The sequence below is a fragment of the Lepus europaeus genome, unplaced genomic scaffold (genome assembly GCF_033115175.1).
Source record: "Lepus europaeus isolate LE1 unplaced genomic scaffold, mLepTim1.pri SCAFFOLD_566, whole genome shotgun sequence".
NCBI lineage: Eukaryota > Metazoa > Chordata > Mammalia > Lagomorpha > Leporidae > Lepus > Lepus europaeus.
The window spans coordinates 18,297-45,165 of record NW_026909446.1 but is presented as its reverse complement, the minus strand read 5'-3'; the positions used below and the strand labels follow the sequence as shown (position 1 = coordinate 45,165).

Sequence of the window (26,869 nt, the reverse complement as noted above, 5' to 3'; positions counted from 1 at the left end):
CCGAGGGAGTCACGGGTCAGCCGCCCGGCCCTGCAGGGCTCGGCCTGCCTCTGGTCTGGAGGCTGCGCTGTGTCCCCTGCCTGCCTGGGCCCCAGATCTGCTGGCCCCAGCGCCCGGAGCCCATGGGCCTCGGTCCAGCCCCTCGGGCTGAGCGTACGTCTCTCCCATGGCGGGTTGCGTGTGTGCACGCGTGTGCGCCTGTGCGTGTATAGACGGCGCTTCAGGTGTTCTGATCACGGATGTGCAGACAAATGCTGAACTGCGGGGTGGCTGCTGTGCCGCAGGACATGAAGCCGCGGGGCCGATGCCAGCTCCCGCATCGGAGTGACAGGTGGGGTCCCGGCTGCTCGGTTTCTGATGCCGATTCCTGCCAACACACCGGGAAGGCGGCAGAAGACGGCCCACGTGTTAGGGTCCTGGCCACCCCTGTGGAGACCCGGCCAGAGGCCCTGGATCCAGGCTGTGCCTGGCTCGGACCTGGCGTTGCAGCCGTGCGGGGTGTGAACCCGGGGTGGAGGAGCTCTCTCCGTCTGTCGGGGTCGCTCTACTTTTCTAATAAACGCATAACCACATCTGTAGGAGAGGTCAACGCGTGCTCGGGATTTCAGACATGGCTCCATCATCCCGACACCGAGTGAGCCGTGAGAAGGCTCGGAACCCAACCCTCGGGCACTGGGGGCGCTGGGGGCACTGGGGGCCCGGACGCAGCCAGGTCCGTGCTGGCTTCCTGACCCTAGCGAGCAGCAGCGGGGTCCTCCCCTGACGTTTAAGGTCGGGGACAGAGGATCCGAAAGAGCCCAGCTGGACCGTGGGTGCACGAGTGGTGGTTTCCACGGAAACCCTGCTGTGTGAGAGGACTTGGCGTCGTCCTGGGGAGAGGACCCTGGGCGCTTTCCTGGGCGCTTCCTGCTGAAGCCTTGTCCAGCTGTCACTCACTGCCCTCCCACAGGTCAGCAAGAAAAACGCTCAGTCGTCCACACTGGCCGTGTGACCCCTGACTGGCCCGATTGGCCCGTGTGTGCAGGCCCTGGCTGCGCCCACCTTCGGAAGCTGGGCTCTGGGTGTGCGTTGCCCCGGACGGTGCTGCCGACCCCGCTTCTCCTGTGCCAGTTCTTGCAGAACCCTGCAGGCTCCGGCTCCCACGCGCTCCCTCTCCACGCGGCTCCGCTCTTGCTGCAGCTCCTCTGGGGCCGCAGCGTTGGCCCCGGGATGCAGAACTGGGCTCCCCTCTCCTTTTTCCCCAATCTGTGTGAGCTGGGCCCACTGATGGGCGCGGGGTCTGCCATTGTCTGCTGTCAGTCATCCATCCTGTCTAAGGAGGGTGTGGACAAGGTGCATTTCCCACAATGCATCTGGCCGGTGCCTTCCTCTCCACCGGGGGCTTGGTCTGTAGCACCTGCTCACCCCTCCCCCACCAAGGTCCCCACTTGTCCACTGCCGAGCTCCTGGGGCGTGGTCACAGAGCTGTGCACGAAGCATCGGAGGTCTCCCTTCTCCCACCCGACTTCACCAAGTTTGATGTTTGTTCTTGTTTCCATTCTACCAACATTCCTGCTCACCCGTCCCGGTCCCCTCCGCTGACCTGCGGCTGCTCTGGGGGTGAGCAGAGTGGGCCCTGCCTGCTCAGTGGCTCAGAGGCGTGGGTCCGGGCTTGCACACAGCCACGCGGTTGGGCCCACATTGTCCTGATGACTCTGAGGTTGAGGGTCCTGCCCAGACCACAGGAAGTTCTGCCGAGACCCAAGCCCAAAGCTCTCTCATCCTCACGGCACCCGCGCCAGCAGCCAGCGCAGCAGCCAGCAGCCAGCCAGGTGGCATGGGCTCAGGGTGGCCAAGGCCGCATCGTACCCCGAGGCTCCACACCCAGGGGAGGTCTGAGCCCCTCCCTGGGCGGCAGCCCTGTCTGGGTGACCTTTGTGGAGTCAACAGCCATGATTGAGGGACGTCCAACAACAACGACACCTGAGCCGCTCCACTGCAGCGCTGGCCACGGTTACGGCCAGGAAGGGATCGGCCGGGCCTCGGCGCCAGCTTCCGGGAGGACCCTGCCCCAGCCCTATAAGGGTGGAGGGGAGAGGAGCTGTGCAGATTCCCCGAGCCCCAGAGCTGACCTGTTGCAGCCGAGAGCGCAGACCCGAGATGCAGACCCTGCTGCTGGCCTTTGGCTTCGGCCTCCTCGTGGTCCTGCAGGCCCAGGACCCCCTGGACGTGGGGACGGAGAACCAGGCCGTGAGGCTCCGAGAGGGGCAGGGCGGGGCTGGGCTGGAGGGGGACGCTCGCGCTGGGCAGGCGAGGCTCTCCTGCTCCTGAGGACCCCGGGCGGCAGAAGGGCCGGGGGTGAGGGTCCCTGGGGTCCCGGCCCTGCAGGGACTGGAAGCAGGCACGGGCTGGGTCTGGGGAGGCCGCTGATTGCTATCAGGTGGTGTGGTTGTGGGAGTGCGCCCCGTTCCTGGCCCTTGGCTTTCAGGGTCTGGGGGCTGCAGACCCCGGGAGGGGAGGCCCTGGGGCGTCGGTAGGGCCTGATGGGTCGCACCCTCGCCAGCCCTCAGGGACCTTGTACATGAAGGCCATGGCCTTAGACAAGGAGATTTCAGAGCTGAAGCCGGATTCTGTGGGCCCCGTGACCATCGTAGCCCAGGACGGGGGCAGCCTGGAGGTCACCCTCAGCTATGTGTGAGTGTCTGTGCCGCCCCTCCCCCACACAGGAGGCCGGGCAGGGATGGGGGCGCTGGCCACACGGGGTCCCCAAGCTGAGCACCTGGGCTCTGAACACAAGCTGCCTGCCTGGACCTGGGCTGCGAGAGCCCCAGGAGGGCCTGGAACCAAGCCTGTGGGCCAGGGGCACCTGCAGGGCACTGCCCACCTCCTCTGCCTGGGCCTCCGTGCCCCACAGGCCCATAGGGAAATGGAGTCTCATCTCAGCCCTGGGACAGCCTGGGGCCAGGCCTGCACTCTGGACTTGGGACCCTCACGGCGAATCCCTGCTCTGCTCACCCCAGGGCAGGGTTTGCACAATGACCAGGTGGGGACACGACCCCCAGCAGAGGGCGTGGCAGGGACACAAGGACCGCTGTGCCATCAGGGCAGCCCTCAGTGGGGCTCCCTCCTGTGCGGGTCAGCACCTGCTCTCTGGCCTGGAGCTGAACCCGGCTCTCGCTGACCCTGCCGTGGGCCCCATGTTTGCGTCTCCTCCCCGCAGATCTCCCCCCTTGCCGTCTCTCTCTAGACCACACTAAGGTGCCTGCGGGCCTGGCTGTGCACGGCTCCTTGTGCAGAGGATCTGCTTGGGGCCTGGGCAGTGAGGGACAGGAGAGGAGCGGCCACAGACCGTCCGGCAGTGGACAGGATGGCTGGGAGGGCAGCCACCTGGAGGAGTGGCCCGGGGCTCGAGGCCACTGCATGACCAGCAGGGCCTGCCGTGCAGCTCTGCCTGCTGCTCCCTGGGCCCGGCTAGGACCCGGGTGCCTCCAGGCCCTGCGTGTGTCCGCTCCGAGCAGGGAGGTCAGCCGGGACAGCGCTGCCCACTCCGCTTCTGTTTCCAGGAAAAAGGGTCAATGCTATAAGCTGAGCACCGTCCTGGAGAAGACCGAGCAGCCGGGCATTTACTTGGCCTGTGAGTGCGGAGGCCGCGGGGCCCACGTCAGCGCGGGGAGGGCGAGGCCCCTCCCTCCACTCTGGCCCCTTCTCAGCCCACTATGCCCGCCCTGGGTCTCCTTGCTTTAAAGAGTCCAGCAGCTGACACCACGCTGCAGGCGAGGCCTTTGGTGCACAAGGGACCTGGCTGTCCAGGGCTGTCCCTTGGGGACGCTGTGCCCCTGTCGCGTCCTGTGTCCAGGATGGGGAGCTGCGTGTCCATGGCAAACTCTGCCCACCTCTCACCCCCAGCCTCCCTGGGCCTCCCTGGCATGGCCACAGCTGTCCCTGGGTGCAGGGGATCTGGGGAGGTGGGGCACCCAGCGCCTCGGGGGACCTGGTCCAGCAGCTCTGGGCAGCTGGCAGCTGAGGTGTTGGCCGGGCTGGGGCGGGGCCGCGTCCCGGGGCCTTTCTGAGGGAGGCGTGGCCTTGTGGGACCCCCGTTCCCGTTGTGCAGTCGAGGGCAGGACCACAGTGCAGGTCACTCAGATGAAGGAGAAGGACCACTGGGTGTTCCAGTGCCAGGGCGAGATCCACGGGCATCGGTTCAAGCACGCCAAGCTGATTGGTGAGCCCCCGCCTCCCGCCCCCCACCTCCCTTGCCTCCCGCCCCTCCTCACCCCTCCCTGAGAGGCTCCTGAGATGCAGGGACCCCGTGCAGGACACTTGTGTGATTTCCTGATCCAAGTCCTGGTCCTGTCTCCAGAGCTCAGGGCTTCTCCGGTTCAGCGAGTGGGGGGCTCAGGGCCAGGGGCCCCTGGGAATCCACAGGCAGCTGAAAGCTCTCCCAGTGCCAGGATCTCGGGGTTCAAAGCTCAGAGGTGGCCGAGGGCACCCTCCCAGCCCAGGGGCTCCTGGGTCTCCAGGCTGGGATGCAGATGCCTCCACGCCCGGTGCTGCCCCCCACCCTCCTGACTCCCCCCGGCCTCACCTGCAGGCAAAGACCCTGAAAACAACCCGGAAGCTTTGGCGGAGTTCGAGCAGCTGGTAAAAGAAAGGGGACTGAACTCGGAGACCATCTTCGTCCCCACACAAGGAGGTAGGGGGACGCACCTGCCGTGCCCCGGGCCCAGGAGCTCGGGCAGCAGGGCGGAGTGCACGGGACGTCCCTCGTCTGGGGCTGCTCTGTGCCTGCCGGGGTGAGGAAACGTCAGGTCGGAGCGGCCCGGGGTCCTCTGAACCGTGCGTCTCCCTCTTCCTACAGAGAGCTGTTCTCCGGGGAGTGACTAGGGTGAGTGGCCAGAGCACACCTGGGAAAACCTGAGTCTGGGGTCTGATGGGCGCAGGAGCCGCGGGTTCTAGTCCCTGCCCTCCTATCCCCGGGGGCCGCTCCCATGGTTCTCTGGGGGAGGCAGACTCTGTCCACACCACACTGCCCAAAGCCTCAGAACGTGGCAGCCCCGCCCCAGGTCTGCTGGCGTCCAGGGCCCTCCCTGCTGGGTGTCCGGTGAGGTCTAAGGGGCAGGACTTGCCCAGGGCCCCACCAGGTTGTGGGTGGAGCCAGGATCTCCTGTTAACCAATGCCCTTCCTAGTCCTCCTTTGTCCCCACATCTCGCTGTCCCCACTCATACAGGGAGGAGGGCTCTGGGCAGCCTTGGCATGGGCCCTTCCCCGCTGCCTGACCCTGAGGCTGGGGTCCCAGGTGCCCAGCCCGTGCCACGCCCCCTGCAGAACCCCCCACTGACCCTCCCCTCCTCCTAGGGCATGGCCCGGCTCTGCAGCCCACTGGGCCTTACCCCGGAACTGGAGGAGCCCCTCCCCCTCGGAGCCCAGCCAGGTCCCTCCGTACCCCCTCCCCGATTCTACATAAAGAGCTGAAGCAGTCTCTGTGTCTCTGCTCCCTGGGGCTCCCTTGGGGGTCTGCGGGGATGGGAGGACCCGGCCTGCTCCTGCTCTCCGGGGCAGGGCCTGCAGGCCAATGGGCAAGAGGTAGGGGTCGGGTGGGTGCGTCTCAGTTCAGATGCCCAGTGCCTGGGCCCTGGCTGGGGTGGGGAGTTGGTGTGGGGTGATGGGCGGCTCAGCCCAGGGGCGGACCTGGCAGAGCCTCTGTGCGGGTGGGGATCTCCTGGGCTCCCCAGGTCCTAACCCACTGGGGTCGGGGCAGGAGGGAGGGAGGGGAGGACCCAGCATGGTCACGGTCAGGGCCAGGCCTCTCGGGCCCTCCAGGTGGGCAGCAGGCCCTGCCCCGCCCCTCTACGTGGACCGACCGTGCTGTTCACTGAGTGCCCGCTGGTGGCTTTAGGGCTGCCCCCTCCCGACTGTCTAGGGGCTGCCTCAGTGCACACGCGTGTGCGTGCCCTTGTCTGTGTCCTTGCTCAGCTCTGGGGCTCCCCTGAGTCTGGCTGGCCCCTCAGCCCCTGCTGTGGGTTTTCCTTCTCCTGTGCCCATCTGAGGTCCCTGTGGCCTTCCGGGCTGGGCCTGGTGACCCTGGGCCTCTAACTGACCGGCTGAGGACAGCCCAGGGCCAGGCGTGTCTCTAGCAGCATCGGCACCATCCGGGACCCGCAGATAGGAATCTGCTCCACCCGGCCTGAGAGTGGGCATCGCCGGGTCCGCGGGCGGCCGGGACAGCGCAGCCACAGCCCTGCGGCGGCCTGGGGTGGGAACCGCAGATTCAGGGGCCGGGCAGACGCCCTGGGTCAGCTCTGACCACACCTGCTGTGCCGCCCCCGGCTGCCGGTACCGAGAGAATAAACCTGTGTTGTTTAAACCAGCAACTGTGCGGTCATTTTTCACTAAAGTCACTGGAGATGGACACACTCGTACACAGACACACGGACTCACAGTCACACAGACACACACACGGACACACTCGGACACAGACACACGGACTCACAGTCAGACACACACACGGACACACTCGGACACAGACACACGGACTCACAGTCAGACACACACACGGACACACTCGGACACAGACACACGGACTCACAGTCAGACACACACACATGGACACACTCGGACACAGACACACGGACTCACAGTCACACAGACACACACACGGACACACTCGGACACAGACACACGGACTCACAGTCAGACACACACACGGACACACTCGGACACAGACACGGACTCACACTCAGACACACACACGGACACACTCGGACACAGACACGGACTCACACTCAGACACACACACGGACACACTCGGACACAGACACATGTACTCACACTCAGACACACACACGGACACACTCAGACACAGACACACGGACTCACACTCAGACACACACACGGACACACTCGGACACAGACACACGGACTCACACTCAGACACACACACGGACACACTCGGACACAGACACACGGACTCACACTCAGACACACACACGGACACACTCGGACACAGACACACGGACTCACACTCAGACACACACACGGACACACTCGGACACAGACACACGGACTCACACTCACACAGGCACACAGACACACTCGGACACAGACACATGGACTCACACTCACACTCGGACACAGACACACGCACACACACAAACAGACACACAGACGTGTGAACCCTCATGGAATAGCAGGTCCACCTCGGCCCTGAGGGTCCCCAGTGCCCTAGGTGAACGCACACCCTGGCCCTCAGGGTCAGCCACTGGGGACAAACGTCAGGCAGTTCTTTGTCTCAGTGTCTGATCAAGGTCCTCTTCACGTGCAGTGCGGGAGGGGTTCCCTCACGTGCCCATGTTACAGACGGGAACAGTGAGGCCCAGGAAGAAGCAGCCAGTGGGATCATGGGTCGCGTGGCCTCTCAGACCTAGGATCCACATCGCCTCCACCACAGGCCCGCCCAGGGCTGGTCCTGAGTCCCAGACAGGAAGCGCACCCCCCCGCCCGGTGCAGGCAGCTGCTTCCCATGGGGCCCAGCCCCCGAGCCTGGGACCTGGATCCCCTCATTATCCCTGCCCGAGTCAGCCCCACCCCCACAGCAACTGGCAGTGTCCATAGCTGTGTCCCCGAGCATCGGCAACGACCTGGCTCCCGGAGCCCCACGGGTCACGGAACCACAGGAGGGAGGAGCCGGGCATCGGCCCACAGCCCTGCTGCTCACAGAGGAGACGCCCGGGCCCAGCGGCGTCTCGGCTCCTTCCTTCCCCTCCTCCATCCTCACTCCCAGCACCGTGCTCGCTCCCTGCTGTGTGCGGCACCGGGGAGACAGCGTGAACCCCGACCCCGGCCCTGCCCTCGGAGCTCACGGCCGAGCAGCTGGACGGCGTCTGCCCCTCGCCTGAGTGGGGCTGAGCCCGGAAGCTGCTCCCACAGATCCCAGAACCTGCATGGGTGCCGAGGAGTGGTGCGGCACAGTAGCTGGGGCCCAGTGCAGAGCCAGAGCCTGGGTGTCTGTGCAGCTCCCCTGGACCCAGCACAGCTCAGGCCCGGCACCAAAGCAGGTCCCTCTCCAGCACCGCACCACCTCCAGGGCCAGGCCCAGTGGCACAGCCCCGGGCTGCACCAACACCACGTCGGGAGCATGCGCTGAGCTAGGACCAGTCTTAGCCCCTCCTCCTAGCGGAACCAGTTCTGGCTCCGCCCCTGAGCGAGCGCCAATCCTGCAACAGATGCACAGAGAGAATCCACAGTGGTGTCACCTGGACGCTACCAGCGAAAGCCCTGTACTACACACTTCCTGTCCCCCACACGCCAAGACAGGCTTTCCTTCCCGGGCTGTTCCTCCTACATCTTGCGGTTGGCTACATTTTCATGTCGTGATCTTTATGGAACCGTGGAATCGAGCGGTGTGTGGCCGTCTCTTAGCTCGGGTGTGTGGCTCCTCCAAGCTCCTCCAAGCTCCTCCCCGGCCCTGCTCTGTAGCTCACGGCCGAGCAGCTGGACGGCGTCTGCCCCACGGCCGCTCAGAGCGGAGCCACCTGCCGGACCTGGGTCAGCTCCAGAGCCAAGCCCTCTCCCACGACCCTCCTTGCACCCCTTCTGGGCATGGCCAGTGTTGGAATCAAGCCCAGGACAGGAGCCAACTCTAGAATGCTCCAGCACCTCTGCCCGGTTAGAACCAGAGCCAACCTGCCCCAGCCCCAGCTTCCATCCAGACCCACAGCCCCAGCCCCAGCAGCTCAGCACTCAGCCCAGCCCCAGCCCCAGCCCCGGCCCCAGCCCAGCCCCAGCCCCAGCCCCGGCCCCAGCCCAGCCCCAGCCCCATCCCCATCCCCAGCCCAGCCCAGCCCAGCCCAGCCCCAGCACCAGGCCCAGGCCCAGTCCCAGCCCTGCCCTCAGCCCAGCCCCAGCCCCAGGCCCAGCCCAGTCCCAGCCCCAGCCCCAGCCCATCCCCAGCCTCAGCCCCAGTCCCAGCCCCAGCCCCGCCCTCAGCCCCCCCCCCTCAGTCCAGCCCCAGCCCCATCCCCAGCCCAGCCCAGCCCAGCCCCAGCCCCAGGCCCAGGTCAGTCCCAGCCCCAGCCCCAGCCCCAGCCCATCCCCAGCCCCAGCCCCAGGCCCAGTCCCACCCCAGCCCCAGCCCCAGCCCCAGCCCCAGGCCCCAGGCCAGTCCCACAGCCCCAGCCCCAGCCCCAGCCCAGCCCCAGCCCCATCCCCAGCCCAGCCCAGCCCAGCCCCAGCCCCAGCACCAGGCCCAGTCCCAGCCCATCCCCAGCCCCAGCCCCAGCCCCAGCCCCAGCCCCAGCCCCAGCCCATCCCCAGCCCCAGCCCCAGCCCCAGGCCCAGGCCCAGCCCCAGCCCCAGCCCCAGGCCCAGGCCCAGGCCAGTCCCAGCCCCAGGCCCAGTCCCACCCCAGCCCCAGCCCAGCCCCAGCCCCAGCCCCAGGCCCAGGCCCACCCCAGCCCCAGCCCAGCCCTGCCCCAGCCCCAGCCCCAGGCTCAGGCCCAGCCCCAGGCCCAGTCCCACCCCAGCCCTGCCCCAGCCCCAGCCCCAGGCCCAGGCCCAGCCCCAGCCCCAGGCCCAGGCCCAGCCCCAGCCCCAGGCCCCAGGCCCAGGCCCAGTCCCACCCCAGCCCCAGCCCAGCCCAGCCCCAGGCCCAGTCCCACCCCAGCCCCAGCCCAGCCCAGCCCAGCCCAGCCCCAGCCCCAGGTCCAGCCCCAGCCCTAGCCCCAGGCCCAGCCCCAGCCCCAGGCCCCAGGCCCAGGCCCAGTCCCACCCCAGCCCCAGCCCAGCCCAGCCCCAGGCCCAGTCCCACCCCAGCCCCAGCCCAGCCCAGCCCAGGCCCAGCCCCAGGCCAGTCCCACAGCCCAGCCAGCTCCCCGTTCCCTGGGGTATTTGGCTAAGGGCACCTTCGGGGTCCCACCTCTGCTCTCTGCCCATCCAGACGACTGCGGTCCAGGCAGCAGGCCATCCCCAGCGCAGCCCTGAAGCCCGGGTCACTCCAGCTGTGACATGAACTCCAGCCCCTGTCCCTGTCCAGCCCTGGGCACACCACGCCTGGGCTCTTTTCTCGTCAGGCTGGTGAGGCTTTGTGTGCCCTGGTGACGGAGGCAGAAGCATGAGAGGTGTCAGATCCCCCCACAGGGCCCCCTGCCCACTCTGTCTGGCCAGCGGGCTGCGGGGGCCCTGGTCTGCCTGCGGCTTCTCTGTCACCGGCCATCCCGGCCTCCCGGCTTGGTATCGCTCATGGCCGGATGTACATTGCCTTTGCCGTAGGAGTGGGTCGTGGGCAGGCTTGGCCACGCGTGGCCTAGGTTCCCGTGACCCACGCTCCTCTGTTTCTCCTCTCACCCCCCAAGACATCTGTCCTGGGAATGCTCACTAGGGCTCTGCGGGGGGGCACCGAGGTTCCCCCTTGAGGGCAGGGCGGGTCCCCCAGGGCGCCCGGCGGCAGCGTCTCCCCACAGGGTTTCCGGCTGTGAGCTGCATCCGCCTGGCCGGGCCTCTCGTGTAGACAGGCCCTAACCAGGAGCCAGGAGCTCCATCCGGGACTCCCAGGTGGGTGCAGGGGCCCAGGTACTTGAGCCATCACTGCCGCCTCCCAGGGAGCATCAGCAGGAAGCCAGGTGGGGAGTGGAGCAGCCAAGGCTAGAACCAGGCGCTCTGATGTGCACCGGGCCTTCCAAACAACAGCTCAAGCCGCTGTGCCACCACCCGGCCCCCCAGAGTGTTTAGGGGCGACTCTCTCGGGGTGGGGGGCTCCCAGAACCTGACAGAGCCAGGGCACAGGTTTTAGATGTGTGTCCATCCCCTGCCTCTGGGACCCCAGACCCTGCTCCGTGGGGGCGTGTCTCCCAGTCGTCTCCCCCACCCAGCTCCACCCCCCCCTGCACTCCTGAGGTGTCCCCAGCCCGCCCAGTCAGGGTACCCCAGGAATGGACCGCGGCCCCGCCCCCTGATCACTGCAATGCCTGAAGCTCAGCCCAGAGCTGCTCTACCCTCGCCCAGCTCAGCTCCCGCGGAGGGAGAAGCCCTGCGCCTCAGGGCCCTCCCCCGGCTTCCGCTGCACTGACCCACCTGTTCCGGAATCCTCGATCTGCCCCCCCACCCCCCACCCCCGTTCACGCTATGTGCACTCCGCCAGGCTCTCACTTTCTTCCCTTTTGAATAAACTTAGCTCCGGCTGTGAGTGTCTCCCTCGCCTTCTACCCTTCCTGCTCATAATTCCTTACAAACTCGGGGGTTCTGGCTGGCACCATGGCTCACTTGGCTAATCCTCCGCCTGCGGCGCTGGCATCCCGGGTTCTAGTCCCGGTTGGGGCGCTGGGTACTAGTCCCAGTTGCTCCTCTTCCAGCCCAGCTCTCTGCAGTGGCCCAGGAGGGCAGTGGAGGATGGCCCAAGTGCTTGGGTCCCTGCACCCGCATGGGACACTGGGAGGAAGCACCCAGCTCCTGGCTTCGGATCGGTGCAGCACCGCCCATAGTGGCCATTAGGGGAGTGAACCAATCGAAGGAAGACCTTTCTCTCTGTCTCTTTCTCACTGTCTATAACTCTTTCTCTGTCTCTCTCACTGTCTAACTCTGCCTGGCAAAAAAAAAAAAAAAAAATTTAAAAAAAGAACTAAAACAAACTCAGGGTCTCCGACAATTGTATTTTTTCCTCTTCCAGTCTAGGAGTGTGACACATCGAGGTTGGTGGGGCCTCTCCCTGCAAGGCTGGCACAGCGCCGCCACCAAGCGACACCTGTGCACCTGTGCCCGTGCTGGTGCCCGGCGTGACCTGAACAGAGCAGGTGTGCGGATGCCACAGGTGTGCTAGGTTCTCGTCTCCGCCCGCGAGAGAATGCAGACGTGAGACAGAGCGGAGTGGCGAGGTGACGTGTCCAGCACGAGTGGGCACCTCTCCGGACAGGGCTGGGGGCAGTTTACCCTACACTGTGGCTTACAAGGAACGAGGTCCAGTTCTGCCCTCCGTTTCTCCCGGCCCTCCTCCCTCCGCTGAGTGTGAATTCCGTAGAATTCCTCCCGGGGTTCCATGCGCCCCGTGTGATCCTGCTGAGTAGCCCCACCTGGCGCCAGGCAGCGGCCACGGGCTGCCCTCCTGGGAGAAGGCCGGCTGGTTTTACTGCCCCGTGTTGCCAGGCTGCCTAACCCGTCTGGAACTGAGCACAGAGGATTCTCGGGAGGCTTCCATGGGGGGAGGGCTGAGACCACCTGTAGGTTACTGGGGTGTGGGCAGGGCTGTGCGGTGTAAAATCCTGGGCTGTGTTAGTTTTCCTAAGCCCCCCAGACCTCCCTGCCACACACACATAGGCTAATTTCTAACCTCCGACCTAGCAGAGCCCACCTGATCCTGCGCAGACTCAGATCAGCCAGGAGACGCCCAGGCCAGCACAGGGGAGAAGAGCTTTATTCTCACTCAGCAGCCACCCAGGCTCAGGGCAGGAGATCCCGGGGGGGGGGGGGGGGGAGGACAACAGGGGACCTCGCCCTGGGCTCAGGGGCTCCATCTGAGAGGGGAGGGGCTGTGGCCGCTGTCACTCAGGAGCACACTCGTCTCCATGGCGACGTCTGGGGTGGAGACCACAGCACCCGCCTCTCAGAGAGCCTGGGGGGCGCCGCCGCGTGTCCATGCTGGGGAGGGGTCCCCGCCAGGGATGCTGACCCTCCGGGGGAGGGAGGGGCCGCTCCTCTGACTCCATCACACAGGGCAGGGCGGGGCGGCTCCCAGGCTGGAGCTCTGAGTGCAGGCGAGGGCGGGGCTGGGCCGGGTCCTTCCTGGGCAGGCAGTGCGGCCCCCGGCACTAAGAGTCTGGGGGCAGCTCGCAGGCTTCTGCAGACCCAGAGAGACAGGTGGGGAGGGGTCAGCACTCACAGGACAGAGAGGCACCAGCGACAGCCCCTCCTCCCCAGTGAGTGACAGGTGAGTGATAGACGGGGGAGCCCCAGGTCACCGAGGGGAGGGGGCCTGGCGATGTCGGTTCGGTTCAGCCCTTTGCTCTCCGCGAACTCCTCGAAGGTCCTTACGGCCTCCGGGTCTTCATCCAGGCTGCGGCCTGCAGGTGAGGGGCAGGTGGGGTCGGGCAGACCCCCGGCTCACGTCGGGGAAGCAGGAGGGCTGGGGAGGGCCCCCTTCCAGGCCTGACCCTGACAGCTCCCCGGGGACCCTTGGACTCCAAGAAGCCACCAGCCTGCTGTCCCCAGGGCACCCCAAGAACCCACCCTCCCCCACCCCAACATCCTGAGAAGGAGCAGCTGGGGCCCAGGCAGGGGGAGCCTGGGTCTTGTCTGGAATTCCGGTCTCCTGAGTGCAAGGGCCTCCCGCCAGGCTGACAGCCCCAGGGCCGTCCCCCAAGCCCCCCAGGAAGGGGTCCTGCCCCCACTGGCCCTGGAGGGCAGACGGTGGGCTGGGGATCCCCTGGCTGAGGAAGGGGCCTGCGATTGGCAGCCGGGAGGAGAGCCCAGTGTGAGAAGGGAGGGGTCCCACCGTGTGAGCCCCCCCCCATGCGGTGCTCAGCTCCCAGCCCAGGTCCCCTCTCCCCACCTGGCCGCGGGTGCTGACCCCTGCCATGCGCACAGGCTCACCCTGGAAAGTGGCAGAGCCCCGTGTGGCCCTGGCTCCCCCAGGGGCCCTGGCTGTGTCCTCAGCCCGGGCTGTCCCGGAGTCGGGGTCTCAGAGGCTGCACCCGGGCCCCTCCTGGCCAGCATCGTGCACAGAGCCCCAGCCCCTGCCCTATGCATTCTCCCCCCCCGCCCCCGCCGAGTCCTGCTGCGTGAGGAGGGGGTCCTGCCCCAGAGCAGGAGACAGGCGAGGAGGGGTCAGCACTCACAGGACAGAGAGGCACCCAGCATCAGAGCAGGGGTGGCCAGGAGGCGAGGAGGGACGTGGGGCAGGTGGCTCAGGTCCAGCTGAGTGGAGCTGGGCCCATGAGGTCGGCCTCAGGGTTTCCACCTGAGGCCACTGGGCAGGGGTCTTTGTCTGTGACCCCCTGTTGCAGCCTGAGTTCCCTCCAGAGCAGAGGGCAGGCCCGGGGGTCCTGAGTGGGCGTGGCTGCTGGAACAGGGGAGACACAGAGCTCGCTCCTCCCTTGGCACTGCGAGTCCTGCCCACAGCCTGGGCTCGGGGCTGGGAACTGGAGGAGAGGGGCAGGAGGCCCGGGCAGCTGCTCCAAGCTCAAGCACCCGGGGTCCACGGCCACGTCGCATGCGTGTGGCAAGGGCCAGACGCACCCATGAGCATCATCATGTAGTGGTTGATGGTGTCCACCTTGACCTGGAAGTAGGCGATGGCGTGCTCCTTCCCCGGCAGGAAGCTGATGTAGATGAGGTGGCGCCACCCTGCCGGGAACAGGAACGGGGGACGGTCGGGGCTGGGCCCTGCGGGCTCTGCTCACAGGGAACTTAGTGCCGCGGGGACACTTACAGGTGTTGAAGATGCCAGGAGAGGACTGGAAGTCCAGGGGCAGCTTATAAAGGACACATCCAATGGGCTTCCTGGCACAGAATCAGGGCATGGCCCCAGCCCCAACCCTGCCCCCTCCCCACTCCCAGCTGCGCAGACTCCCAGCACTGGGTCAGCCTCTCCACCCACTGCCTCCTCTCGGCTCGGCCAGCTAAAGATGCCCGGGCCCCTGGCTCTTGGGAGGGCCCAGGAAGCTTCAAGTGGTCCCACCTGCCACTTCTGCAGGCCGCTGATTGGCAGCTGGGACCGCTCAGGGCATCGTGGTCGGCAGGACCCCACACTGCCACGCCTAAGCTTGCTGGTCGATGTCCCAGGAGGTTCCCAGACTCCCCACCCCATGCACGAGTGCACTGATGACAGCGGTGTCCGGGAGCCCACATCTGTCCAGGCTGCAGCACCCTGGCCGGTCCCCAGCTCTGTCCCCGCACAGAAGAGAGCACAGCACCCACAGCCCCGGCTTCTCCAGGGGCAGCTGGGGTCCCAGCCCCACAGCTCAGCAGGGACAGGGTCCTGGCAAGTGGCAGGGGTGACGGGAGAAGACCCAGACTGAGCAGGAAGGAGGGAAGCCGAGCTCAGAGCACAGCTGGGCCAGGAGGGCGGGGAGGGGCCGCGGGCAGGGGCTCACGTGAGGTTCATCCTGAATTCCAGCTTCTGGAGCCGGTTCATGGCCAAGGTGAAGGGAGGCAGCGGGTGGCTCCTCTTGTGGGCGGGAATGCGCAAGGTCCCTGCCCAGAGCTTGATGTGCCATCGGCCTACAAGCTGGGAGGGGTCAGCAGGGGCCGGGCTGAGCCGGGAACGGGGCCCTCAGCTGGGCGAGGAGCAGGGGCAGAGGCTGGGTGGGGACAGGGTCGTCCCTCCATGTGAGGGCAAGGCAGGCACCGCCCGGCAGGGCTGGGACCTGGGCCTGCCCCTGCACCCAGGGCGGCCTCAGCCACGGAGCCAGCAGCTGGGGGAGGTCACCCAGAGGCCCAGGGCAAAGCTGCTGTTGGGGACGGGGCAGGGGCAGGGACAGAGAGGGCAGAGCAGGTGGTGACAGTGTCTCCCCGCGTCTCTCACCTCCTGAGCGTGGGCAGGGGTCAGCTGAGGGCCCTGGGCTCCCAGCACAGAGAGCAGGCCCAGCCCGGCCGTCAGCAGGAGCAGCTGCATGGTCCCGGCACCGGCTGCCCTGTGCTCCCCGCCTCCCTGCCGCCCATTTATCTGGCTCTGGGCTGCCCTGGAGCAGGACTCCCGCCCCACCCCCACCAGGCCCCCATGCTGCCTGGAGCCTGTGAGTGGGCGGTGCTGGCCTGGGTCAGCAGCCAGCACCGCTGGGTGGGGCCCTGTGGGTCCTGGTCTGAAAGGGAGGGTGGTGTGGGTGGGAGGGGCTCACTGCGCACTCTGGGGGTGACAACAAGGGTTCCTTGTGCTCCCCCTGCCCCACCCTGCCTTTTCCCCAGGAGCCTGCACCTGCCAGGGCCCAGGAGCCCCCAGGCATCGCTGGTCCCCGCCCAGAGGTCAGCTCCAGCCAGGGTGACGTTAGCACACTGCCACTTTCTTTTTTTCTTTTTTTTTTTTTTTTTTGACAGGCAGAGTGGACAGTGAGAGAGAGACAGAGAGAAAGGTCTTCCTTTTGCCATTGGTTCACCCTCCAATGGCCACCGCGCTGATCCGATGGCAGGAGCCAGGTGCTTCTCCTGGTCTCCCATGGGGTGCAGGGCCCAAGCACTTGGGCCATCCTCCACTGCACTCCCTGGCCAAAGCAGAGAGCTGGCCTGGAAGAGGGGCAACCGGGACAGGATCGGTGCCCCGACCGGGACTAGAACCCGGTGTGCCAGCGCCGCAAGGCAGAGGATTAGCCTAGTGAGCCGCAGCGCCGGCCAGCACACTGCCACTTTCATTGTAGACCTGGGAGTCCAAGCCCAGCGCCAGCCTGGCTGGACTCGCCTGTGCTCAGAGCTGGACAGCGCCCCCTGCCGCCCAAGGCCCCCAGTGTTGAGGCTGTTTCTGGCCATGGCTCCAGGAAGCTCTTGTGCCACAAGGAGTCCACCGCTCGGCAGGTGTCCAGGGCGAGACGGCTCCACATGTCCCAGGGGGAGAGCACCACGGCCAGGTTTGGGCTCAGGGTCATGAGGGCGGCCTTGCTCCAGTCCCTGTAAATCCTCATTTCTACCCAGCACCTACCCAGCATGGCCTCCCCTCGTTTCTCTCGTGATCCCGGGCTTCGGAGCCCTTGCCTCTACGACCCGTGAGCTCGGCCGGCGGGGATCTGGGCCCAGTCCAGCCGGTTCCCTTGCCCGGTGCCCGTGTACCTGTGCAGCCTCTGGCCTCAGTACCAGTTTTCGGCTTGAAGCATCACTCTTATGAGATTTGGGCACCACAAGGCCAGCCCCATTGGAGATTTTATTTGATGAGCAGGATGGCAGAATGCCAACCCGTCTACACCAGCAGCCGAGTTTATACTCACCAGAGGCCTCCATGGAGAGGCCGCCAGCCGTGCGTGTCCACAGGTAGCTGTGCGTGGACTCCTTGTGTGGCCTACCTTGCCGCACCTGTGGGTGCAGTGTGGAAGTGCAGCTGCCCCTGTGTGTAGGGCCCACAGGCTGGCGGGGCCGTGCACACCCACAGGGACTTCCTGGAGCTGGGCGGAGCGGGAGGCCGGGGTGGGTCCTGCTCTCCAGTGCCTGGGGCTGGACACTGGCTTTGTCCCACGTGCAGCCCACTCCTCTCGCACCGGGGGCTCAGCAGCCCTGCGGTCCCGGCTTCCACCCACAGGCCGCCGAGGGGTCAGCTCTGCCAGGGTCCTCCTCCTCCTGGGTCCTGGCCATCCACGCTGCCCACAGCCCGGTGTCCGGATGCCGTGTCTGATCCTGATTCAGCTCGGGGGGCCCTGGGGGCCCTGTGGAGCTTCTGCTGAGAGGCGTCTGTGCCCCTGGCATCCAGGGCTCAGACCTCAGCACCCCGCACACCAGGGCTGCAGACCTGGGACGCCAGCGCCATCGGCAGGAATCCGACAGGAGCCCGGCTCTGCGGGCTGCGGGGCCCCCGCGGGCTCCCCGCCTGCCCGGGAGCTGTGTCCACGGCCAGGACCCAGGTCAGGATCGGCCGCCCCCGGGGCTGTGCCCCTGCTCTGAGGTCCACTGGAGCTGGCTGAGGCCGTGTCTAAGGGGACAATGTGCCGCTGCCGGTGTCCTCCAGGTGGACGGCGAGCACCCAGCGGGCGCCCCACACCCTCCTGGCCTGTGGATGCCCCCTGCAGTGACCCAGGCCAGCAGACCGCAGGTGGGCCGGGGACACAGCCCCCCGAGTGTCCTGGCTCCTCACGGGCAGCCTCCCCCAGGAGCCGTGCAGTCCAGGGGTCCAGAGGAGCCCCCATCCTCCCTAAGACCTGGCAGTGAGCAGGTCCTGCCCGTTGCTGGGGAAAGGTCACCACGGACAGGGCAGCAGTGCCGGGGGCCTGGCCCTGCCTCCTGTCTCTGGCCTGGAAGTGCTGCCCTGCCCCTCCCCCACCTCCGCAGCTCACTACAGGACAGCCTTTGCCCAGCGTGCTTAGAGTTAGAGGGAGGCCACACGAGGTCTTGGCGTTCTCCTGTAGCCCCGGCATCCTCCGGGGTCAGCTCTGGGACCCAGCACCCCCCACCCAAGCCACCAGTTCCAGGGGCAGCGGGGACAGGGAGAGGTAGGGTGTCTGTGCTGGTGACAAACGGGCAGCCTGATCCCCTGGCCTCCGGTGCGGAGTGAGGAGCAGGCTGTGCGGGCACGGGCAGGGCGTGGAGCTGCAGCTCTCGCCTGTGGGGGACAGCCCCGGCCATGCAGACGGGGACAAGCAGGGCCACAGGGTTCAACGGAGCGACACGGGGGACAGCCAGGGGCCTGCATCAGACTGGGGCCCCTGTGGGAATGGGGTCCAGTTCTTCCCACCTTCTCCCTCGCTCCAGGACAAAGGGTTTGCTGGGTGTGAAGTCGCTGAGATTCGGGTCAAGGTTCTGACCCAGTTACCCGGCGGAGCAGCCTGCCTGGCGGCAGGGAGCACTCCTGGGCGCTCTCCCTGGGGGCAGGGCTGGGGCCGCCTGTGCGGTTGGGGGCAGGACTCCGGAGGGCAGAGCCTGGGCTGCTTCCCTCCTGCGGGGGCTGACTTTGTCTTCCCACCTGCGGCCGCCCGCGGAGCTGCACAGGGGCCGCTCTTGGCAGCTTAATCTGCAGGCGGTTTGCCTGCGACATTGAACGCCGCCCTGGCCGTCTCTGGAAGGACCCCTCCCTGCCTCCCTGCTTCTCAGCACCACCGCCTCCACGCCGTCATCACCGCGCGTCTGTGAGTTTCCGTCTCTCACCGGCGCGGCTTTGCCGATCGCTGAGAACCGGCTCTGGGCTTTCTCCAAGTCTGGGCTGCGGCCCTCGGCTTCTGCTCTGGCCCTCGTCCTGCTGGTCTGCTCACTCTAGCTCACCTCGCTCTTTGTTTTGTGATCTCTTTCTTTCTTTCTTTTTTTAAAGATTTATTTATTTGAAAAAATATTTATTTGAAAATTTGAAATTTATTAATTTGAAAATGTATTTATTTGAAAAGAGTTACAGAGAGAAGGAGAGGCAGAGAGAGAGACAGACAGACAGAGAGGTCTTCCACCTGCTGGCTCGCTCCACAGATGGCCGCAACAGCTGGAGCTGTGCCAATCTGAAGCCAGGAGCCAGGAGTTTCTTCTGGGTCTCCTACGTGGGTGCAGGGGCCCAAGGACCTGGGCCACCTTCTACTGCTTCCCCAGGCACAGCAGCAGGGAGTTGGAGTGGAGGTGGAGTAGCCGGGACTCGAACCAGCGCCCATATGTGATATGGGATGCCGGCGTCGCAGGCAGCGTCTTTACCTGCTGCGCCACAGCACCGGCCCCTTGAAGAGGTTTAAACAGGAACGACTCTTGGCCGGTGACCGATGTGCTGGGCACTTCCTGCCTTCTCCACCCGTGTGGGCACATCTGTGTGAGCGTGCTGACTGCAACACGCCTGTCCTAGGGCAGCCCAGGCGTCCCCAGCAGCGGGAGGTTCCGGTTTCCCGCGCTGGACGTCGTGTGGCTTTGCGGGCACTTTTGCTTCCCTGTACCCCTGCTTCTCTCATGTGCACGTTTCCTGGGGTCACCTCTCAGCAAGTTTGTGTCATCTGGGCTCTGGGGAGGGTCTCCTGCCAAGGCCACCTACAGTGAGACAACGGGAACCCAAAGGATCCCCTTGGAACCCGAAGGAGGGCAACTCTGGATCTGGGCCCCTCCCTAACTGGTGCCACGGCCCGTGCAGGTGGTCAGAGAGCGTGGTGGACCCTGACAAGCGGGGCGTGAGGAGAACGGGAGCAGACAGCAGCTGGTGGTGCACCTGTGTGCCCAACAGTGACAGCCGCTGCCACTGCCTCCTAGCGGTGGAGAGGGGGAACTAAAGCCCGGCTGTGAAAGCTATGGCCATCCTGTGTGTGACCTCTGAGGTGCGGGTGCTGGGGTGGGGCTCTCCGGGGTTAGAGCATCACGAGGTTGGAGTCTTCACGAATCGGATTAGTGCCCTTCTAAGGGGTGCGTCCCTTGCACTGTGGGGGGACACGGCGGGGAGGCGTCCTTGCTGGCCCAGCAGACACCACCCTCGCCAGCACCTTGGCCTTGGCCTTGCAGCTCCCACACCGCGAGCAGCAGATTCCCAGAGGCCTCAGCCGCCCGGTCGTGACCGCAGCTGCAGGACTCAGCTTCCGGGGCGGGGGGGGGGGGGGGCCTGGGATCCTGCAGTGCCAGGGGCCGGGTGCTGGGTCACACGGGCCGGGGCCAGGAGCCATCGCCGACGCGGCCGCACCGTGGCAGCCCCTATCCTGTCCTTTCTTAGCCTCCAGAGGCTCAGGCCTGGAGCAAGCTCTTTTCACTTGAGGACGTCTCTCTTATTGATCCTTTTTTCCATCGGTTCACAAGCCCAAGGACCCCCGACGGAGCTGCGCAACCCCAGACTCTCTCCTGTGGCTTCTAAGAGCTTCAGCAGTCTGTGCTCCCCAGGTCCACGTGAGCGCCTGTGCTCGCCAGGTCCACGTGAGCACCTGTGACCCACTGCAGTCGTTTCTGGGTGAGGTGTGAAGCTCAGGCCGAGGGTCTCGGGCTGGGAACAGGGTGGGCGGGGTGGGGTCTGCCTGGCTGTAGAGCCCGTCTTTCCGCTTCCGGCCCCCATTGGCCGAGCCTCTGGGGCAGGCTTTCCCGGGGCACAGTGTTGTGGGCCCTGCTGGGACTTCAGTCAGTCACCTGCTGCTGCTGCCCCTGGTGCTGGAGGCTCCTCCCACTGAGGGTCTGACCCCGGGTGGGGCCTGGGGTTGCAACTGTGCTTGGGGAGGGTGACCCAGCGTTGGCCTCAGGTCCCTCGGGGCCTCTGTTGGTCGTGCACTTTAAGCACTGCCCGTGTGGCCGTCGCTCTGCTCAGACCCCAGGCTGCAGGTCCCTGGGCTGGGCTGCCCCAGCTGTGTGTCTCCCACAGTCTCTGCAGATGCAGGATCCTCCCGCCCACCAGAAACCGCTGTCCGTCCCTCTGGGGCCTCGCAGCTCGGCGAACTCTGCAGTCACTTCCCCCACACCCTGCCCAGGCCGCCCGACACCTCGACACCTCGGCCTCACTGCATGCCAGAGCATCCACGTGCAGAGCTGCCGGGACCCCCACAGCGTTGTGGCTCAGTGGGTGATGGACGCATCCCAAACCGGAGTCCCAGTTCAAGTCCCGGCTGCTCCTCTTCTGATCCAGCTCTCTGCTGTGGCCTGGGAAAGCAGTGGAGGATGGCCCAGGTCCTTGGGCCCCTGCACCCATGTGGGAGACCCGATGGAGCTCCTGGCTCCTGGCTTCAGACCCGCCCAGCTCTAGCGGTTGCTGTTATTTGGGGAGTGAACCAGCGGATGGAAAACCTCTGTGTGTGTGTGTGTGTGTGTGTAGCTACCGCTCTCTATAACTCTGTTTTTCAAATAAATAAATAAGTCTTTTAAAAAGAGAGCAGAAAATGGGGCCAGCGCCATGGTGCAGTAGGTTAATCCTCTGCCTGTGGTGCCAGCATCCCATATGGGCGCCGGTTCTAGTTCCGGCTGCTCCTCTTCCGATCCAGCTCTCTGCTGTGGCCTGGGAAAGCAGTAGAAGATGGCCCAAGTCCTTGGGCCCCTGCACCTGCGTGAGAGACCTGGAGGAAGCTCCTGGCTCCTGGCTTCAGATCAGCACAGCTCCAGCCATTGCAGCCATTTGGAGAGTGAACCAAAGGGATGGAAGACCTTTCTGTCTCTATTTCTCTCTGTAACTCTACCTTCTCAAATAAATAAATAAAATCTTTGAAAAAATAAAAAGGCTGGGCCAGCGCCGTGGCTTAACAGGCTAATCCTCCGCCTTGCGGCGCCGGCACACCGGGTTCTAGTCCCGGTTGGGGCGCCGGATTCTATCCCGGTTGCCCCTCTTCCAGTCCAGCTCTCTGCTATGGCCCGGGAAGGCAGTGGAGGATGGCCCAAGTGCTTGGGCCCTGCACCTGCATGGGAGACCAGGAGAAGCACCTGGCTCCTGGCTTCGGATCAGCGAGATGCGCTGGCCGCAGCGGCCATTAGAGGGTGAACCAACGGCAAAAAGGAAGACCTTTCTCTCTGTCTCTCTCTCTCACTATCCACTCTGCCTGTCAAAAAAAAAAAAAAAAAAAAAAAAAAAGAAAGCAAGCAAGCAAGAAAGAAAGAAAGAAAGAAAGAGAAAAAAATAAAAAGGTTGGCGCCACGGATCAATAGACTAATCCTCCGCCTTGCGGCGCCGGCACACCGGGTTCTAGTCCCAGTCGGGGCACCGATCCTGTCCCGGTTGCCCCTCTTCCAGGCCAGCTCTCTGCTGTGGCCAGGGAGTGCAGTGGAGGATGGCCCAAGTGCTTGGGCCCTGCACCCGCTTGGGAGACCAGGAGAAGCACCTGGCTCCTGGCTTTGGATCAGCGCGGTGCGCCGGCTGCAACAGCCATTGGAGGATGAACCAATGGTAAAGGAAGACCTTTCTCCCTGTCTCTCTCTCTCTCACTGTCCACTCTGCCTGTCAAAATAAATAAATACAATAAAAATAAAAAGAGAACAGAAAATGGAAAAGGGAGTGAGGGGAAGTCATGCCCAAGAGCACATGCGGGTGGGCAGTGAACTGGCAGCACCGTGGCCTGAGCGAGAGGCAGCTAAACCCTGCTGGGGCCCTGGCTGTGCCGCAGGTGCACCCTGGGCGTCTCGCAGGCTCCCCGGCCCCAGCCTACCTGCCCTCAGGGGAGGGAAGAGGCTTCCTGCCCACCTGGCCCTACCAGCATTTCCCTCCCTGCTGGCCTCTGCCCCGACCAGGGATCCGCACCAGCCAAAGCCACCCCAGCAAACGTCCCCAGCGGCCCTGGGCTGTACCCACACATCCCTTGCCCAGCCCTGTGCAGGGACTGGGCTCCCCTGCCTGCCACGGGCTCCCCTGCCCGCCACATGCTCCCCTGTGTCTCGGGCGGTTCCCTGCGGCTCCCTGTGCCAGCCCATTGTCCATTGTTCCCCGGTGAACCCCCTGCTCAGGGCGTCCTGTGCCCCTGCTTCCTGGTTGAGCGCCGACTCCTGTAATTAGAGATTATTTTCCAGGTGATGAGCACCCCGGGGAAAAGCAAAGGGCACCGCGTGGGCCGGGGCAGGGCGACAAGGGGGCGTTTGTGCTCTGAGTGGCACGGTCGGAGCCCGCCTCCCCGAGCTGGCGCTGGAACACGGAATTGGGCCAGGAGCAGGGCGGGTGGGCGAGGGCTCTGGGCGGAAGGAACACGCGGTGTGGGCCTGGAGGAGGAGAGGGCTGGCGGGTCCAGGGACAGCCTGTAGGGCACAGCGGCAGCCTCCCAGGCCTCCCTGGGGGCATCTGGCTAGGGGAGCCTGAGCAAGGGTGGACGCGAGTGTGGGCTGCAGGCCATGGTCAGGACTACAGCTTCTCTCTGCGTGGAATAGCAGGTGCTGGGGAGCTTTGTCGTGGGCAGGGCGGGAGCCAGCAAAGACGAGCCGAGTTGTACTGCCGGCTCGCTGCCCCGATGCCCTGCTGCCCTGCCCAGCCCTGCCCGGCCTGCTGCCCTGCACGGCCCACCCCAGCTCACCCCAGCAGCGACCTCAGCTGACCTGAGTGACAGCCTGGCCGGCCAACGGGACAGCCCACGTGACAACCCAGCCTGCACCGTGCACTCCCAAGCCCCCCACCTTCTGTGTCGTGGAAACCCCGTTTCGTGAGCTGCAAACTTAGAACCAGTGCCAGCTGGAAACATCGAATGTGGCTGCAGACTGTGTCCCTGCAGGGGCCTAAGGTCATCGTGAAATCACCAGTGCCAACATACCCACTCCCACCACGCACCTGACACCATGACACTTCCGAGGTTTCCAGACGACACAGAAATGGGCGGTGCCCAAGCCCACCCCATCTCCACCCCATTTTGAATATTCAACTAAGCCCCACCCCCAGACACCACCCCTTTCCTCCCAGTGGTATAAAAGGGCAGCTCATTCTCTCCTGAGAATACACCTGTCCCTGAGTGTGCACAAACCCTGCCTCTCTACTGTTCTTTATCTAGTTCTCTTCTGGAATTCTGTCTCACATGGAGACAAGAACCTGGACCGAGCCTAGGCAGGACAGCCCCACAGTGGTCAGGATGTGATACAGTTTTAAAGGGTCCCTCCAGTGGCCACACCGAGTGCAGGTCTCGGGGGACGGACACCCACCCAGAAGCAGAGAGCCAGGATGGAAAAATACTGCACTGTCCAGGCTGGGGAGATGGTGAGGTGGCTACTCCCTGGCTGTCCATCCCCACCACGAACACTGGGAAAAGCGGCCACAACCAGGAGGACAATTGTCCTCAGAGCCTGGACACAGGCAGGGCCAGGCTGTGCTCCCTGAGGGGGAGGCAGAGAGCCCGACCGTGACCACGCAGCCGTGAGCCCGGAGGGAATCTCCACACTGGGGCTGAGAGGTGCGCCGCAGTGCAAGGCAGCCACTCTGAGTACAGGAGGCAAAGGGTGGACTAAGGGGCATCGGAGAGGTCCTGAATGTGCCAGGAAAAGACCCGGCCATAGAGCACGCCTTGGAGGGAGTTGCTGGAGATGGGTAGGGGTCCCGGGGTGTCAAGCCAAAGTGAGTGCCCACGTGCAGTGGGCGGAGCCACAGGCAGGAGAAACAGCACTCAGTAGACAGCACTTCCAGGAACGACAGGAGAATCGCCACCCACTTACAAACACAGACGCAGGGGAGGGCGTACCGCGGAAACCCAGGGGATAGCAGCTCCAGGCCACCCCGAGTCCACCTGCGAAAGGAGGGCGCGGGACCTCACACCTGCAGACTGCGCAGGTGCGCCGCAGGGGGCCTGTGGAGCTCTGTGGCACTGAATTCTGCTATGACCTAGAAAAATAGACAACGCAGATGCCACCAAAGTCAAGGTGTTCTGCAGTCCACGGACACCATCAGGGTCGGGAGACCCCACGACGAGAGACAGGCCAGGAGCCAATCACAGCTCTGGGAGGGACTGGTGGCGACAGCGCACGACGCACCCCGGTACCTGAGCAGTGAAAAGACAGGTGGCTCAGTAAAGGGCACTGGATCCTCACAGACGCCGGAGGACAGCAAGCACACGGAAAGATGCCCGCCATCCAGTCAGCAGGGAAACACACATCTGAGGAGTGCTGTGCACCCCCATGCACGTGAGGGTCAGGAGCAGAGCCTGGGGTGGCAGGTGAAGCCATCCCCTGCGCCTCCAGCATCCCATGAGGGCGCCGGTCTGCGTGCTGGCTGCTGCACTCTGACGCCGCTCCCTGCTGACACGCGGAAGATGGCTCAAGTGCTTGGGTCTCTGCACCCACAGGGGAGGCGCGGAGGAAGTTCCTGGCTCCTGGCCCAGCCCCGGTCATTGTGACTGTCTGAGGAGTGATGAACCAGCAGATGGAAGACCTCTCTGGGTGTGTCTCTCTGCCTCTCTCTCTCTAGAGGTACCTTTCAAATAAATGAAATAGATTGTTAAAAAAAAAAAAAAAAAGCAAGAAGGATGACTATTACAAAGTACTGACATGCCCATTAAAAAAAAAAAAAAGAGCAGAGCTAGAGTCCTGCAGAAGCACAGAGACCCCGCCACGCTGCTGTGGGAAGTGGAGGAGGCCGCCCCTCGGCCTGACCCCAGGCGGCAAACAGCAGGGGCCACAGTTAGACACAGAGCTGCCCCACAGCCCAGCTGCCTGACGCCGGGTCACTGCCCCAGACACCTGAAACGCGTGTTCCCCCCGACAGCTGTGCACAAATGTTTGCAGCAAATTCTACCACTCCGTGTCCCCAGTGGACAGACGGATGGACAAATAAAACGCGGACTGTTCCCACGAGCGGATGCCATTGAGCCCAAACGTGGCGAGGACAACCCGGGACCTCCCGGCAGGGGACTGCTGCCGGCCACCGGGAGTGCGCAGAGGGAAACGCGACTCTGAGCTCGATTGACACAACGAGATCCCTGGGGAGGCCTCTGACGGCCTCCAGGTCATCCGTGAGTCTGGTACCCAGGGCAGAGGGGCTGAGACTCCCCAAGAGGTTCTGCTGTGGCGTGCAGTCACATGACGAGTGTTAGGTGACCGTTGGTCACCCAGTGGGACCGTGACACACAAAACAGATTTTAACAAAGGTATTTGAGGGGCCGGTGCTGTGGTGTAGTGGGTAAAGCCACTGCCTGCAGTGCCGGCATCCCATATGGGCGCCAGTTCAAGTCCCGGCTGCTCCTCTTCCGATCCAGCTCTCTGCTGTGGCCTGGGAAAGCAGTAGATGGACCAAGTCCTTGGGCCCCTGTACCCACATGGGAGACCTGGAGGAAGTTCCTGGCTCCTGGCTTCAGATCGGCACAGCTCCAACCATTGCGGCTAATTGGGGAGTGAACCAGCGGATGGAAGACCTCTCTCTTTGCCTCTTCACTGTGTAACTCTGACTTTCAAATAAATAAATAAATCATAAAAAAATATACTTGAAAAAGTTCATGGAGAAACAGAATTAAAAATACATTCATTTTGTGCAAAAGGAAATTGTGAAACCCACGCCTGGTTCCTTCCTGGTGGGCCTGTCTGTGAGGGTCAGGAGCCAGGAGCTCCATCTGGGACTCCCGGATGGGTGATGGGTACTTGAGCCATCATCTCTGCCTCCCCGGCACATGAGCAGGGAACTGGATTGGAAGTGGAGCAGCCAAGACTTGAACCAGGTGCTCTTTGTGGGACGCGGGCCCTCCAGATTGCAGCGTGACCCTTTGTGCTGGTAGCTTTGGGATCCGCATGGAGGAAAGACTATAGGAATGGAAAGTTCCTACCTGTACTTCTGGGGAAGAAAAGTCAAGATCCCTGCGGGTGCCTACAGGTCAACCAGTGAGGGTGAGACCGCCTCAACCTTTAACCCCCACGCCCTGAATCTACAAAAGGAGCCCTCCCAATCTCTGACGCGCGACTTCCCCGGCC

The 26,869-nt window shown here is 64.6% G+C and overlaps 2 protein-coding genes across 2 annotated transcripts; one reads left to right on the top strand and one right to left on the bottom strand.

Annotated features, from left to right (window-relative positions):
* The first annotated feature begins 2,139 nt into the window (after positions 1-2,139).
* On the top strand, positions 2,140-5,335 carry LOC133755568 (major allergen Can f 1-like). Its single transcript, XM_062185645.1, has 6 exons — positions 2,140-2,229; positions 2,543-2,673; positions 3,543-3,613; positions 4,091-4,201; positions 4,571-4,672; positions 5,277-5,335. The coding sequence occupies exons 1-6, from the start codon at positions 2,140-2,142 to the stop codon at positions 5,333-5,335; spliced, it is 564 nt and encodes a 187-aa protein (XP_062041629.1).
* Positions 5,336-12,774: 7,439 nt separating this feature from the next.
* Positions 12,775-15,578, bottom strand: LOC133755567 (lipocalin-1-like). Its single transcript, XM_062185644.1, has 6 exons — positions 15,489-15,578; positions 15,058-15,191; positions 14,394-14,464; positions 14,201-14,308; positions 12,925-13,026; positions 12,775-12,803 (listed from the first exon to the last, which is right to left on the bottom strand). Exons 1-6 carry the CDS (start codon positions 15,576-15,578, stop codon positions 12,775-12,777), a joined length of 534 nt encoding a protein of 177 aa, XP_062041628.1.
* Positions 15,579-26,869: the final 11,291 nt, after the last annotated feature.

Coding starts and splice junctions, on each gene's coding strand:
- LOC133755568 (XM_062185645.1), top strand. CDS start 2,140: ATGCAGACCCTGCTGCTGGCCTTTGGCTTCGGCCTCCTCGTGGTCCTG. Junction 3,614..4,090: donor GCCGGGCATTTACTTGGCCT/GTGAGTGCGGAG, acceptor CCCGTTGTGCAG/TCGAGGGCAGGACCACAGTG. Junction 4,202..4,570: donor CAAGCACGCCAAGCTGATTG/GTGAGCCCCCGC, acceptor CCTCACCTGCAG/GCAAAGACCCTGAAAACAAC.
- LOC133755567 (XM_062185644.1), bottom strand. CDS start 15,578: ATGCAGCTGCTCCTGCTGACGGCCGGGCTGGGCCTGCTCTCTGTGCTG. Junction 14,309..14,393: donor TCCTGGCATCTTCAACACCT/GTAAGTGTCCCC, acceptor TGTTCCCGGCAG/GGTGGCGCCACCTCATCTAC. Junction 12,804..12,924: donor CGCCAGGCCCCCTCCCCTCG/GTGACCTGGGGC, acceptor CTGGGTCTGCAG/AAGCCTGCGAGCTGCCCCCA.